At 45.0% G+C, this 14,603-nt stretch overlaps 1 protein-coding gene across 1 annotated transcript in view; it reads left to right on the plus strand.

Moving 5' to 3' along the window:
• The window catches only part of CCZ1 (CCZ1 homolog, vacuolar protein trafficking and biogenesis associated), a 223,559-nt gene extending 209,453 nt beyond the window's left edge, over positions 1-14,106 (plus strand). The window contains 1 exon segment of the mRNA XM_069210148.1: positions 13,917-14,106. Within this exon segment, the coding sequence (XP_069066249.1) occupies positions 13,917-13,972 (56 nt within the window). The 3' untranslated portion in view covers positions 13,973-14,106.
• The last annotated feature ends 497 nt before the right edge of the window (positions 14,107-14,603 follow it).

Here is a 14,603-nt window from a genome sequence, read left to right on the forward strand (position 1 = left end):
GGGGGTCACTTCTCCAGTGAAAGTCCGGTCCTTCAGGTCCTGGGGGCTGCGGGGGCAGGGTCTCTCCCAGGCGTCGGGACTTTAGGTTCAAAGAGTCGCGGTCAGGGGAAGCCTCGGGATTCCCTCTGCAGGCGGCGCTGTGGGGGCTCAGGGGGGACAGGTTTTTGTACTCACAGTCTTAGAGTAGTCCTGGGGTCCCTCCTGAGGTGTTGGATCGCCACCAGCCGAGTCGGGGTCGCCGGGTGCAGTGTTGCAAGTCTCACGCTTCTTGCGGGGAGCTTGCAGGGATCTTTAAAGTTGCTGGAAACAAAGTTGCAGCTTTTCCTGGAGCAGGTCCGCTGTCCTCGGGAGTTTCTTGTCTTTTCGAAGCAGGGGCAGTCCTCAGAGGATGTCGAGGTCGCTGGTCCCTTTGGAAGGCGTCGCTGGAGCAGGATCTTTGGAAGGCAGGAGACAGGCCGGTGAGTTTCTGGAGCCAAGGCAGTTGTCGTCTTCTGGTCTTCCGCTGCAGGGGTTTTCAGCTGGGCAGTCCTTCTTCTTGTTGCAGGAATCTAATTTTCTAGGGTTCAGGGTAGCCCTTAAATACTAAATTTAAGGGCGTGTTTAGGTCTGGGGGGTTAGTAGCCAATGGCTACTAGCCCTGAGGGTGGGTACACCCTCTTTGTGCCTCCTCCCAAGGGGAGGGGGTCACAATCCTAACCCTATTGGGGGAATCCTCCATCTGCAAGATGGAGGATTTCTAAAAGTTAGAGTCACCTCAGCTCAGGACACCTTAGGGGCTGTCCTGACTGGCCAGTGACTCCTCCTTGTTATTCTCATTATTTTCTCCGGCCTTGCCGCCAAAAGTGGGGCCTGGCCGGAGGGGGCGGGCAACTCCACTAGCTGGAGTGTCCTGCTGGGTTGGCACAAAGGAGGTGAGCCTTTGAGGCTCACCGCCAGGTGTGACAATTCCTGCCTGGGAGAGGTGTTAGCATCTCCACCCAGTGCAGGCTTTGTTACTGGCCTCAGAGTGACAAAGGCACTCTCCCCATGGGGCCAGCAACATGTCTCGGTTTGTGGCAGGCTGCTAAAACTAGTCAGCCTACACAGATAGTCGGTTAAGTTTCAGGGGGCACCTCTAAGGTGCCCTCTGTGGTGTATTTTACAATAAAATGTACACTGGCATCAGTGTGCATTTATTGTGCTGAGAAGTTTGATACCAAACTTCCCAGTTTTCAGTGTAGCCATTATGGTGCTGTGGAGTTCGTGTTTGACAGACTCCCAGACCATATACTCTTATGGCTACCCTGCACTTACAATGTCTAAGGTTTTGTTTAGACACTGTAGGGGTACCATGCTCATGCACTGGTACCCTCACCTATGGTATAGTGCACCCTGCCTTAGGGCTGTAAGGCCTGCTAGAGGGGTGTCTTACCTATACTGCATAGGCAGTGAGAGGCTGGCATGGCACCCTGAGGGGAGTGCCATGTCGACTTACTCGTTTTGTCCTCACTAGCACACACAAGCTGGTAAGCAGTGTGTCTGTGCTGAGTGAGAGGTCTCCAGGGTGGCATAAGACATGCTGCAGCCCTTAGAGACCTTCCTTGGCATCAGGGCCCTTGGTACTAGAAGTACCAGTTACAAGGGACTTATCTGGATGCCAGGGTCTGCCAATTGTGGATACAAAAATACAGGTTAGGGAAAGAACACTGGTGCTGGGGCCTGGTTAGCAGGCCTCAGCACACTTTCAATTGTAAACATAGCATCAGCAAAGGCAAAAAGTCAGGGGGCAACCATGCCAAGGAGGCATTTCCTTACACCCATCTAGAAATCGACGCATTGCTTTCTTGCAAGGGAGAAAAACGACGCATCGCCGACCCGACCAGAGAAGAAACTACGCACGTTCTCCCTTGCGAGGAAGGAATCGACGCATTGCGGGCTTTTCCGGCGCACGCTTGCCCGTGCAGCTTTATTTGTTACACTAACAAGGTACTTTGTACAAAATCATTGTTTCAATTGTTTTCTATGGAGTAAGACTCGTATTCTTTCGAAAAATCATATTTTAACTTGTGTATGTTGGATTTTTGTTGCTTTGGTCTTGTTTGATTCAAATAAATATTGCCTATTTTTCTAAACTGGTGTGGTGTCCAATTTGTAGTGCTTTCACTGTATTACTGTGTGTGTTGGTACAAATTCTTTACACATTGCTTCTGAGTTAAGCCTGCCTGCTCGTGCCAAGCTACTAAGCTACCAAGCGGGTGAGTGAGGGTTAACCAGGTGTGTTTCTCCTTTGCCCTGACTGGCGTGAGGGTCCTAGCTTGGAAAAGGGGTAACCTGACTGCCAAACAAAGTCCCCATTTCTAACATTGGTGATCAGCAGTGAGGATTGGACTTGTATTTGTACTTAACATACAGTGATTAAGTGTACACTACTGTTTTCAGTGCAGACCATTACGTAACCACATACTACTTGTTTTTGCTTTTGCTCTCTTTGGACTTTTTTTTTCCTGCTTCCATATTTTTGGACATCTTTTTATTTGATTCTTGAACTTTTCATTGGGAACTCTTTTTTTCTGCCTTGGAACTTTGCACTTTTGATTTGTCATCATGTCCCAACCTGGAGATGCGCCAGCTGGAGCTGTTTTTGAGTTAGGGAAACTGGAAAGTTACACCGTTGCTCAGTTGAAACAGTTCTGTAAAGGATCTTGCCTGTCCAGTTAGGAGCTCCACCAGGGAGGAGGAGCTTCAAAAGTCACTGAGGGACTGGGTGACAGCCAAGGAGGATGAGGGGCACACAGAGGAGGAGGAGGAGGATGAGGATGAGGAGGTGAAGAGTATACACAATGGTGTAGTGGGTGGACCTGTTATGCCTGGGGAGGGTCTCCAGGGCAGGTAGCAGTGTGTCATCCAAGGGTCTGACTCCTGAAGAGTTACAGAACAGACAGGCAGAGAGGGCTCACCAGTTGGAATTTGAGACGTTTAGGATGCAAAGGGAGATGGAAGAGAAGAGACTGGCCATTGAAGAGAAAATGTTAGTGCTGGCTTATGAGCTCAGCTTGAGTGAGCTGGATCAGAGGAGCCAGTCCAGTAGGGATGGTGGCAGCAGTACCTCAGTACAGCCTGAGAGAAGGGTAGACATTCCTAAGGACAAAGTGAAGAACTATAAGAGGGAGGATGACATATACTTTTGGTTCAAGGGGTATGAGTCTGCTCTGCATCTGAACCTGGTCCCTGAGGCACATTGGGGGCAGGTCTTTGGAAGCACTTTGAGGTAGAGAGGAGGGATACTCCGACATCCTTAGGGGATCCTCCAGGACTCACCTGCACCATAATGAAGGATGCCTTACTCACAAGATATGTCTGACCCCTGAGCAGTATAAGGACACGTTTAGGTCCTTCAAAAAGAAAGAGTCCCAAACTTGGTTGGAGTCTGTAGATTCCTTTTGAAGGTCACTGGGTGGTTGGGTGAAGGGCAGTAAGGTAACCACGTATGAGGGTCTTTACAATGTAATTGCTTGGGAGCATGTGTACAGTCTTTGTTTTCCAGAGGTGCGCCAGTACCTGATTGACAACAAGCTGACTGACCCCAGGAAGCTTGTGCAGGAAGCAGACCTTTGGGAGAGCACCATGGTCCACAAGAGGTATGGGGGAAACCACGCCAAGGGTGGGCAGGGTCCCTCTCAGGGTGGGTAAGGGTAAAGGGGGAGTTCTCTAAAGAGCCCCAACCTAGTTCCCAGGGTAAGGATTTGCAGCCCCCCAGTGAGAAGAAGCTTGGTTCTCCAAAGGGAAACCTGCGGAGAGGGGTCCCCACACGTGTTATGCATGTGACTAGGTGGGTCATGTGAGAGCGGATCCCAAATGTCCTAAGGGGACACCGGCACCCACTGGTGTTCAGTCACAGGGTTTGGCCAGTGTAGCTCTTGGGGAGGAGTTGGTTCCACGTGGGTGGGAGCCAGCTGAGATGACCTTTGTCTCACTAGGGGACAGTGAGACGGTCCAGAGAACCCTGGTGCCTGAAAACACTAAGAGGTACAGGCAGTGGGTGACCATCAATGGACAGAGGGTGGAGGCTCTGAGAGACACAGGAGCAAGTGTGACTCCAGTTAGGAGTCGCCTGGTGTCTGAAGAGCAGATAGGTCCCCATGTACTTCACCAAGTAGTTGCAGTGGACAACTCAAAGCGCCTGTGCAGAGTGGCGCAGGTTTCCTTTAAATGGGGAGGGGTCTCAGGTTCCTTCAAAGTAGCTGTGAGTCCAACCATGCCTGTATATTGTTTGCTTGACAATGACCTGAAGGATTCCCCTTGAAAAGAGGTGGAACACAGGTCACACTAAGAGACGTTAGGCCTGCCTGGGTGGATGTGTGCGTCTACCTAGTCAATGGCAGCCCGCAAGGGTGGTTAGAAGTCTCTGGAGCCTGAAACAGTGGCCCAGGGGTTCGCCAGCAGGATGAAGGGCAAGGGGCACGGGAAACCAGCCCTAGAAGTTCCCAGGGTCCGGGAAGAGGCTGAACCTGAGGGTGAAGCTCCGGAGCCTACATGGGAACAGGTGGCTGAGCTGGGGGAGGTCCAGGAGCTGTCACAGTGGCAGCAGGAGGGGGTGCCCACCAGGGAGGCATTCTGTGAGGCATAGAGTGTATGCCCTACTCTGGAGGGTTTACGGCAGCAGGCTGCAGACCAGCTGGCAAGGAGCCAGGATCTCACCTGGTCTGCAACGCGGCTGATAAACGACGCACCTCCGGCTTCGCGGTTAAAATCGACACTCTACCTGCACTACGGCTGTGAGATTGACACGTTGCGGCTGGAGAAATGACATGCAACACCCACTTGCAGCAGCTGATAATGACACAAACCCCATGCAGCGTGTTTTTTTTTATACTGTGCAACCGGATTTTCCATGCATCGTCCTGGGCGTCAAAGTCAACCCGACTCTACGTGGATCCGAGGTGCCCCGTCTGGAAATCGATACGACCGGAGAAGAAACGCACGGTCTCCCTTGCGAGGAACGAATCGACGCATCGCTGCCTTTTCCGACGCATGCTCGCCTGTGCAGCTTTATTTTTTACGCCAACCAGGTACTTTGGACAAAATTATTATTTTCTATGGAGTAAGACTCTTATTCTTTTGAAAATTCATATTTTAACTTGTGTATGTTGGATTTTTGTTGTTTTGGTCTTGTTTGATTTAGATAAATATTGCCTAACTTTCTAAACTGGTGTGGTGTCCATTTTGGAGTGTTTTCACTGTATTACTGTGTGTTTTGGTACAAATACTTTACACATTGCTTCTGAGTTAAGCCTGCCTGGTCATGCCAAGCTACCAAGGGGGTGAGTGGGGGTTAACAAGGTGTATTTCTCCTTTGCCCTGACTAGAGTAAAGACCAGGGGTAACAGACTACCAACCAAAGACCCCATTTTTAACAGACTTTATGTATACATCCAGCTTAGTCACAGTGCTGACTTCAGTCTGCATTCACATAGCTCTACTGATGTCCCATTGCTGTCATCAAACTGCATTTACACACTTCTGGCATGCCTACAGGGCTGACTTCAGCCTGCTTTCACATAGCTCCACTCATGCATAGTTGTCGTAGGGCTGCCTCTAGTCACTGCTAAACAATGTTGAGGGCTCACCGAAAAGCTGAAGCCCCTACGTTTGACAATGCATCTCATAGACAGAGCTGCCAGTCGACATTCACACAGCTTTTACAAAGCACCTCAGGTACACAACTGCTTGCAGTCAGCATTCATACTCTTGTGACAAAGCAACCCCATATAAAAGAGCTCCTTGCAGACTATCATGGCATTTCTCTCAAGTGCAGCTGTGGTGCTTGGCAGCCCAGATTAGTATCTTTTACAAATTGATTGAGTAGGATCACTGCAGTAGTGGTACCCTAATAATAAAGTGTGTTTGCATGTGTTTTGGGTTGCACTTCTGCTGTTTAAAGATGCGGTAAATGCAGATGTTTATTATTACCCAGTTCATGGCACTGTTTACCAACCTCAGAAGGATGGAAGGCAGAATTTAGCCCAATCTACCTGCATACTGGCCTCAAAAGGGCTGTAAACTCAAGATGAGGCATGGCACTGTGAGGGGCACACATCCCATGCAGCATGAACGATGGGAGTGATAGTTCACTGGGTTTGTGAGGCGTAAGTACAGACCTGACACTGCAGATGAATGTGAAAACTGCATTCTGGTGCAAAGTACAAGCAGGACTGAGTTATGAACCTCATTTAACCCCCTCCAGTTTGAAGCAGATAGGAAAAGTAGACCGATTGCTTTTCTTTGTCCTTGACCCTTTTTTGTCCAAATACCTTGGGCACCATAAATATCATGTTTGCCTAAGGAGGAATGATGTCTCCATTATATACTTTTGGTTTGGTTCCCTGGTGGTTCAGGATACCTCCCTGAAAGTTTTGATGGTCCTCTTGTTAGCATCTGATTGGTCAAGAGTAGTCTCTAAAGTTCCCATTTAGCTGGATACACTGTGTGCTGCAACACCTTTCTGCAGTGTACCTTCTGTACAGTGGTGCCTGTTCACAGGCCTTACTCCGCAGGTCATCATCCAGTATGAAGCGCAGGAAAGTCCGTCCGGTCAGGCTGCTTAATGAGCCTCCATTCATCGCCATGATTGAAGCCTCTCCTGACCTTACAAGTCAGACATGGGACTGAGGCAAGGAGGGAGTGAGCCTCTCTCCGTTCAGTCTTTCTCTTGCCTTAAACACAGGCTTATTATAAATGGAGACTGTGAACTCTACGGACTATCATGTGGCTGGAAGAGAAAGTAGGGATAAAATGGAACAGAGGTTATCAAATGCTCTTTTTAATGTTATCTGAGGGAGTGAGGTATGTGAGTGAAATCTTGAATGTGCTCTCTTTTATTTGTGTGTGGTGTACCTTGACAGTTAAAGCTGTTGGGAGCAATATGAAATGGCACCTGAGCTGGCCCTATAACCTGGCACCTACAGACATTTTACCTAGTACAGGGTAAGAAAATAGACCACAAAATCCTCCCATCCGAGATAACCATGTCATGTCAGGGTGATTGCTTTATTTCCCGCTTGCCTGTTTTTAAAATACTTTTTCTGCGTTAACATGTTTCAAGCTTACTATGGAGACGCACATATGGCTGATATTGATAGCATGTCATGGTTGGTGCTCTTCATCATCTACCACTGTTGACATGCAAAAGAATACCTTTTTTAAAAGATAGACGCATCAAATTTTATTTGATGGTAGTGAACTTGCAATGGGTGAAAAGAACATGTAAGTGTTCTTTCCACAGTTATGTTTGTGACACTATTTATTCCTTTCCAATAGTGCTTGGGCAGTCAGGAGGCTGCTTCAGAGCGCTAATAAAAGCATGCCCTGATCACAAATCATATATACCAAGGATATATCATATAATGTGTTTTTATATATGCAGCACATCAAAATACGTGTGAAATTAAATGATAACTTTAAGACTATGTCTTCTCAAAGTTATTCATTAAGTTAGAGTTCATCACTGCTTGAAAAGTACACCCACGTGGAAGCTGCACATTTATGTTTACCTTTAGAGAGCATGCATTTTTTTTAACGGTAAACCCAGGAAGAAAGTACATAGAATTAACAGGGTCAGGGGGAGGTGCTACATAAGCTGAAAGAGCAGAGTCTACAGAAGCAGATCCAGGCCTTGACCCTGGCAGCCTGCTCCACATGAATCCACATACTGCACCCCGAAGAAACCTGCGGTAAACAAGCCTGGCACAACTTGTAATTCAAATATGATTGTATTCATTCTGGGTAGGTCTGAGGAAAGCATAATTGCATACCACTGAGACAAGCTGTCTCTCAGCACTAGGATTCCCTAGAACGTTCCAGTTGTAAACCTGATTAAGATGACAAGCTCCAGAATTATGTATGGGTTTGAGCATGCTCCATGATTGTTACAGTCCAGCAGAGGCCATAGCTCTCGATGAAACATAAGTCCAGCGGTCCCTCTGCAGAATTGTGTTATGCCTTTGAAAGTTCAAAGCGCTAAGAGCACTTTCCGGCTGCCTAAGTCTACGCCAAGTATGACTTCCTCCATTTTTTTGTCTTGAGATTACGATCAGTAAAGGATTAGGATTTGGAATCAGATCTTCACTTTGTTCATTCTTCATCAAGAGATAAGAAAGGGGAGGGGCACTTAGATGCAATAAGAATGACTCCAAATCCTGTAATAAATCCAAATCTTCAGATATAAAAGAAGAAACTGAACCTGCAGTGGGTTTTCAATGTGTGCTGCGACGTTCATTGACAGAGGTGCAAAGATCCAATACGACAAAAGGTGGGGAAGGAGATTGGTGAAATTAAGGCTAAAGGAGAGGGCTGATCCTCAGAAAAAAAAGTCTGTTGGAGAGATTTTCTGTGGTTGAGGACAAAATGGAATGCTTGAAGAGGTAGTGTACTGCATATAATTCTGACCGAATAGATATTGTAACCTAAAAGCTGCAATGGAAAAAATTAAAACTAAAAGAATTGTTCAAAGGTCATACCTCCATTTCATGCAAATTCCATAGGATTTAGAACAGAGCATAAAAATTGAATCTTATCGAAGTATCTTATCAAAGGAGGCCTTGTTTCCAGATCAGCAACATTTGGAGAAGGCCCTTTTAGCCACCTCTATCACGTCCATGATCAGCTACAATTTACACATCTTTTAAGGTTTATCATATGAGACTGGCAGAATGGAAGAGGAATGTGATCTTTCATTTCAGAGCTTTAAAATAAAAAAAGAGGAAAAGCAGAGCCAGGACATAGAACAGTCCGTGCAGCCTTTACTTTATTGTAGGGAGCTACTTGCAATGTGGCTAATAAGTATTTTGCTAGCCAGATGGATCATTGACCGTTTTAAAGACAACGGAGTTATGTCCAGAGATGGGCCATTTTAAGACTCTGCAAAGATCAGGAATATCTAAGAGGGTGATGTCATTTTGGCCGAATCACCGACGACCACCGCCCTTTAGATGAACTCCTCCTAGAATTTGCGTATTTCCCTGCTCAGTGGTCTTTGAATGGATTTCATTGTGGCCTTCCAAGCGAAGGATGGGAAAACCTCAAGAAACAATTCTCATACAACACCACTGCAGAGCATATGGGGACAGTGTAATGGAATGTTTACAAAGCTGAGAAGCTGATAGTAACAGTCTACTTGGTCAGTTTGAGAGGGTTTGGTCCTATTTGCTTGTTACATAAGAAACCATTCTTTGCCAGACATAGCTGCGTTGCTTTTACCTGTTAGAAGGTAATCTAGGCTGGCAAAGATACCTAACTGTGATCCCTGAATTTAATGATGAAATGGGAATTCTACAACCCCTTTCCAAGGAGATAAATGGAAAAAAGTGGTAAATAATGCCAGATACCTAAAAATGCTCACCAATATGTACAGTATTATTGTGTGAAATTTGATAAAACAACCGTTCTTGCTGTGAGGAGAATTCACATATCACGTTACAGAGATTAGATAGTGTTCATTTGGTTGTGACAAGCATGGAATAAAATCTGATATCTTACCACTCCTCTCACATGAGAAAAAGGCAAGTGAATGAGCCCTTTGAAGCTGGCATCTGGAACCGAATCAGAACTCTGCAATTCTTACCTGCTGTGGTGGGCCGTGGCAGACACAAACCCCAAATGCTGCCCTAGGCTGTGTTCTCATAGGAAATGGACTATGAATATTGCTCTGTGTAGTAAAGTATTATGGCCTAGTAGAGGTGTCCCAGGGGACTGAGATGTGAGTGGTGTATGAAAGCAATTTATTGGTAGTCAGCAGAGGCAACCGATTTCCCTGTGTAATACATATTCTTTTGTAGAGGCGAATGTCAAGGTTTTCAATTTAATTTTATTGCAATATAGGGTCTCCCTTGACCAAGTACAAATAGGGTCAGAAGGGTCTAGACGAGTAATGTGGGTGGCACATTTACTTGTTTGGATATTTTACTTTGAGTTGATTCATGCCGTATGCATCTCCACCATATTTTAATGTGGCAGGATAGTGCATACATTTCCACTCTTTTCAGCATTTCCAAAAATCAATTCACACAGTAAGCTTTGCAAATTATTTGCATACTTGCTCCTTCTTTGCACGTATTGTTGAGGACAATCCACAGGGCAGACAGTCTGTATTTGACACTAAAGCGATTTGTGTATTCACATAGAAAACTGTTTGCACTATATGCAGCTGTAGATCACTTGCTTTGCACAATCCTGCCATTTAGTGTTGGAGACTGAAGCTTTTCTCTGAAATAGAGGTTTTGATTTTGCAGTTATTCGTGATCCCTTGCTTGACCCACAGTGCACCATGACACAGATTCCACCTTGCATTGTGGTTTTTTTCCACAAATTGATGTGGGCATCTTTTTGCAGACCACCAGATCTGTTGTACTAAAAAAGCCAATTGTTCAACTCCAAGGACCAGATCTCCTACAAGACATGAAAAAACCACACAACCGCCAGCTGCTTCGGAATCAATCCAGACCAGAGGATTTTGAGGCTACAGTATATGAAAAGGACTTGTTGGTAGGGGGCGTGGGTAACATGCTCTTTTACGTCTGCCCTAAAACAGCAGCAAGTTCCTGTGGTCAGCCCAGCATAGGGTCTATAACCTTTGTCTCCCAAGAGACCACAAAATATCAAATTGTCCGGCATGCTAGGCTTTCAAAAATAAGACGGTCTCAGTTACAGGATTTAATATTGGAGGATGCCTACAGAATGCAGCATAAAAGTACTCCAGAATCATCATTTGAGCCCAGATTTTGAATACGTAACTGGACATACTCGATCCAAGAGAGGGAAGGCCCATCCGGTATCATGGGAGGCCAGAGATAGCTGAGTGAATTCATGAGCACTCCGACTTTGTAGAGGAACTATTTCCAGGGGCCCCAGTGAAGCCTACACCTAGGACACAGACTGCACCAAAAGCGTCCACATAATCTCAGGATCTGCCTTCTGGGGTTCAATTTCAACAGGAGTTTTAGCTCTAGGGAAAGCATTTTCATCAAAGAGCCAGGCTTCTAGCCTAAACATCGCGCCAAAAAGACCTCACCAGTTGACACCAAAATCAGTCTATAAGACCCGCTTAATCCCAAAAACAAATTTCTACCCCTAAGGGCCTCCACACCAGTCCGTCAATCCTCAGTACTCAATGACAGGGAAAGTCTGTCCCAACACTGAGAGAATTGTAGCATTGCAAAGACTACTTCCTTTTTACTTACAGGTGACATTTTCCTTTCAGTTTATTTTCTCCACAGATAAATCATGTTTCTCTGAGTTGAACCTTCCCTAGCCTAAAGCCTGGAAGTTCCTGGGGTGTTAACCTGCCTTTTTAAATCTGGACTCAAACACTTCCTTCCTTCGGCAGGAGTAGGTTTCCAGTGTGGAAACCACCAGTCAGTTTTTGTTTTTTTGTGAACAGCGACTATTTATAGTTTTGTGAGTATTGTCAGCTTTTTACGTGGCCTCATCTCGGACACATTCCCATTACCATTCCAATTATAGTATTGCAGAAAATCCACCATGCTAGCGCTGTACTAACTTCCTTCTGGAATGTATGCATTAGCTTATCCTGGCCAGATGCAGAACACTGACCTAGTAATGCTTACAATTGGCTATGTGGTACGTAACTCACATTTTCTTGCATTCATTTGCTGACTTTATTTGTTTTAGGCTGTCCAGCTTGCGTTCATACTTTCCCTTGCCCAAACCTTATTTCCAGTATCCTTCTGTATGTTCCCTTTCTGTAAACAGGTCTGGAAATCTTGTTCTTATCTTGTCACATTTATTGTGCATTCAAAGACCGAAGTCAAATGTCAGGCGCTGTCTTTCAAGGGCGCTTTTTACTTTTCTTTCTCTGACTTCAAAGTGAGGGGATTTATGTGACAATCTTGCTGGATACTGGGGATAGGAAAGAGTTTTTTTCTAGCACACAGTAATATTTAAATGAACTGTGTAAGTATTTCAGAATGCATCAGAATTAGGATCACAAATGATGCACTTTTTGTTATTTCTGAAGTGTGTTAGAAGCCAAAACTTTAATATGATGAAAACAAATCATTGCACTAGCTGATGAAATTTCAACACATTTTCGTCTGTACACTTTATAAGTTTACTAGTAAAACTGTATCTCTGTGCACATGTAATGGTTATTTGAATTAATAATGTGTTGTCTGTTAGGCAGCATGCTACCACAACATGAATACTCCACTCTGTGCCACTTCACTCTACTATGCACCCCTCCACACTACTGCACTCTACACTGCACCACTCTGCTTTACACCATTCCATGCCACTATGCTCTTCACCACTACACTCTACGCCACTGCACTCCTTGCCATTACATGCTACAACTCTCTACTCTCCCCTGTATCACTGTACTCTATGCCAATGCACACTTCACCACTGTACTCTACACCACTACACTCTTCGCCACTGCACTCCACACCACTCCAGTCAATGCCAATTCAATCTTTGCCAATGCACTTTACTCTGTAACACTCAACTCTATGCTCCTGCAATATATGCTAAAACTCCTCTGGGCACTTCCTCTCATAGTTCGGTTGTGCTATAGGAATATGGAACACTTTTAATGCTAGAGTGCACTCCTTTGCACCCTATGTTATACTTTGTAGATTAGAGTGGCGTCCACTGTACGCCACTTTACTCTATTCTGCACCAGTGCATTCTATGCCACTGCACGCTTTACGCCACTTTACTATATGCCATTACAATCTGTGCAACTTCACTCTGGCCTGCCCCACTCCACTATACGCCACTTGACTCTATTCTATACACGGCTTGACTCTATTCTGAATCAATCTACTTTACTGTACTGTACTCCACTCTGTGCCAGTCCACTCTATGCCACTGCACTCTACATCACTCTACTCTTTACTACTGCATTCTACACCAATGCACTCTTCACATTTGCACTCTATGCCACTCCACTCTACTCAGCATCACTGTACTATATGCCACTTCACTCTACTCTACACCACTGCAGTCTGACACACTAGAATATTGCTCTCTCTTCCACTGAACTCTATGCCACTCTACTATGCATTACTCCACTTTGTGCAACTACACCCTATAGCACTATACTCTAATATGCATTCTATGCCACTGAAGTCTACTCTGCACCTCTGCCCTCTGCATCACTCAGCTCTATGCCACTTCACTCTGCACCAATCCACACCACTCTGTTCTACGCCACTCTATTCTGCGGCACTTAACTCTACACTCCACAATGCACCACTCTAATCTACACCACTGCATTCTACGATGATGTATTGTACACAACTGAATTCAGTGACACTGCACTCTATGCCACTGTACTCTTAAACACTCTACTCAATGCACCCTACACCAGTCCAATCTACTCTATGCCACCCAGTGTATGCAAGTTTACGTGACCCCAGTACACAACACTCTTCCTCAACACTCTTCTCTAATCTTCACCATTCTACTCTACAACACTTCATGCCACTCTCTTCTACACCACTTTTAGCCGTGCTAAACAGCGGCCACCCTGGTGTACAACGTGGCTAAAACGCATTAGCAAAGCCAATCGCTCTTGCATAGGCAAGACCTATTGGCTTTGCCAATGCTTGTTCTCAAGCTCTGACCAGACTTCATCAAACAAAAAGGCATGCTGGAGGCCTATTTGCTGGTGATAAAGAACTAGGTAAATAATGCAGTATTTTTCCATGGATGGACCATTGATGGACGTTAAGGATCTGTTATGTATGCACTTCTTTAATCTACCTCAAGGCAATCTTCCTTACACGGAATGCATATTCTTAATCACGGGCTCCTTTTAGGGATACCCGCTCTTATTTGTTAGAACCCTCTGTAATAAACATGAATACAGAATGCTTTCTATTTTCCCTTCTAAAATGTTCTTTCTTCTCTTTTATTTTCAGAAGAGGTAAAGAAGCTCTGTGCAACACAGTTTAGTAACATTTTTTTCTTGGATTAATCAACCAGATCATGGACGGCATCTTGACAAACAAAGACTGTATTTTTAATTTACTTGAAAACGTTATCAGTCATGTTACTGACTGACATAACAATCAGAGTAAGGCAATACTTGCCTTGTAAGAATACATTTCTAGAGGCACACTTGCTGACCATAAGATTTTTAAAATGAAAATATTTATCTAAACTGGTTAAAGCCCATTTACTCATACATTTGTAACATTCCATTCATCTGCAATATGTTAATATTTGACTAACTAAATAAAGCATGTAATAACTAAATGTTTTATTGGTATTTTACTTATTGTAATTGTACATTATAGAAAGCGAAATCTTCAATTTTTCAGTACTTCATCTTCTGTGATTTGTTTCTTTGTTTCTACAGTTTTTTTTTATTTTTATACAATCTATTGCGTTCGATGTATTTCTAACGCAGCCAACTGTAATGTCTGACACCTCGTGCTCAGTCCATATATTCCTGTTATCATAGAAGCACAATATAAGCACAATGAGATATTGTTGAATACTTAAGGGCTAGTGTGTTTGTTTTACACTAAGGGGGTCATTCTGACCCCGGCCGGCGGCGGACGCCGCCGGCCTGGCTGGGACCGCCAGAATACCGCTGCGCGGTC

Source organism: Pleurodeles waltl, chromosome 10, assembly GCF_031143425.1.
Source record: "Pleurodeles waltl isolate 20211129_DDA chromosome 10, aPleWal1.hap1.20221129, whole genome shotgun sequence".
Taxonomy (NCBI): Eukaryota; Metazoa; Chordata; class Amphibia; order Caudata; family Salamandridae; genus Pleurodeles; species Pleurodeles waltl.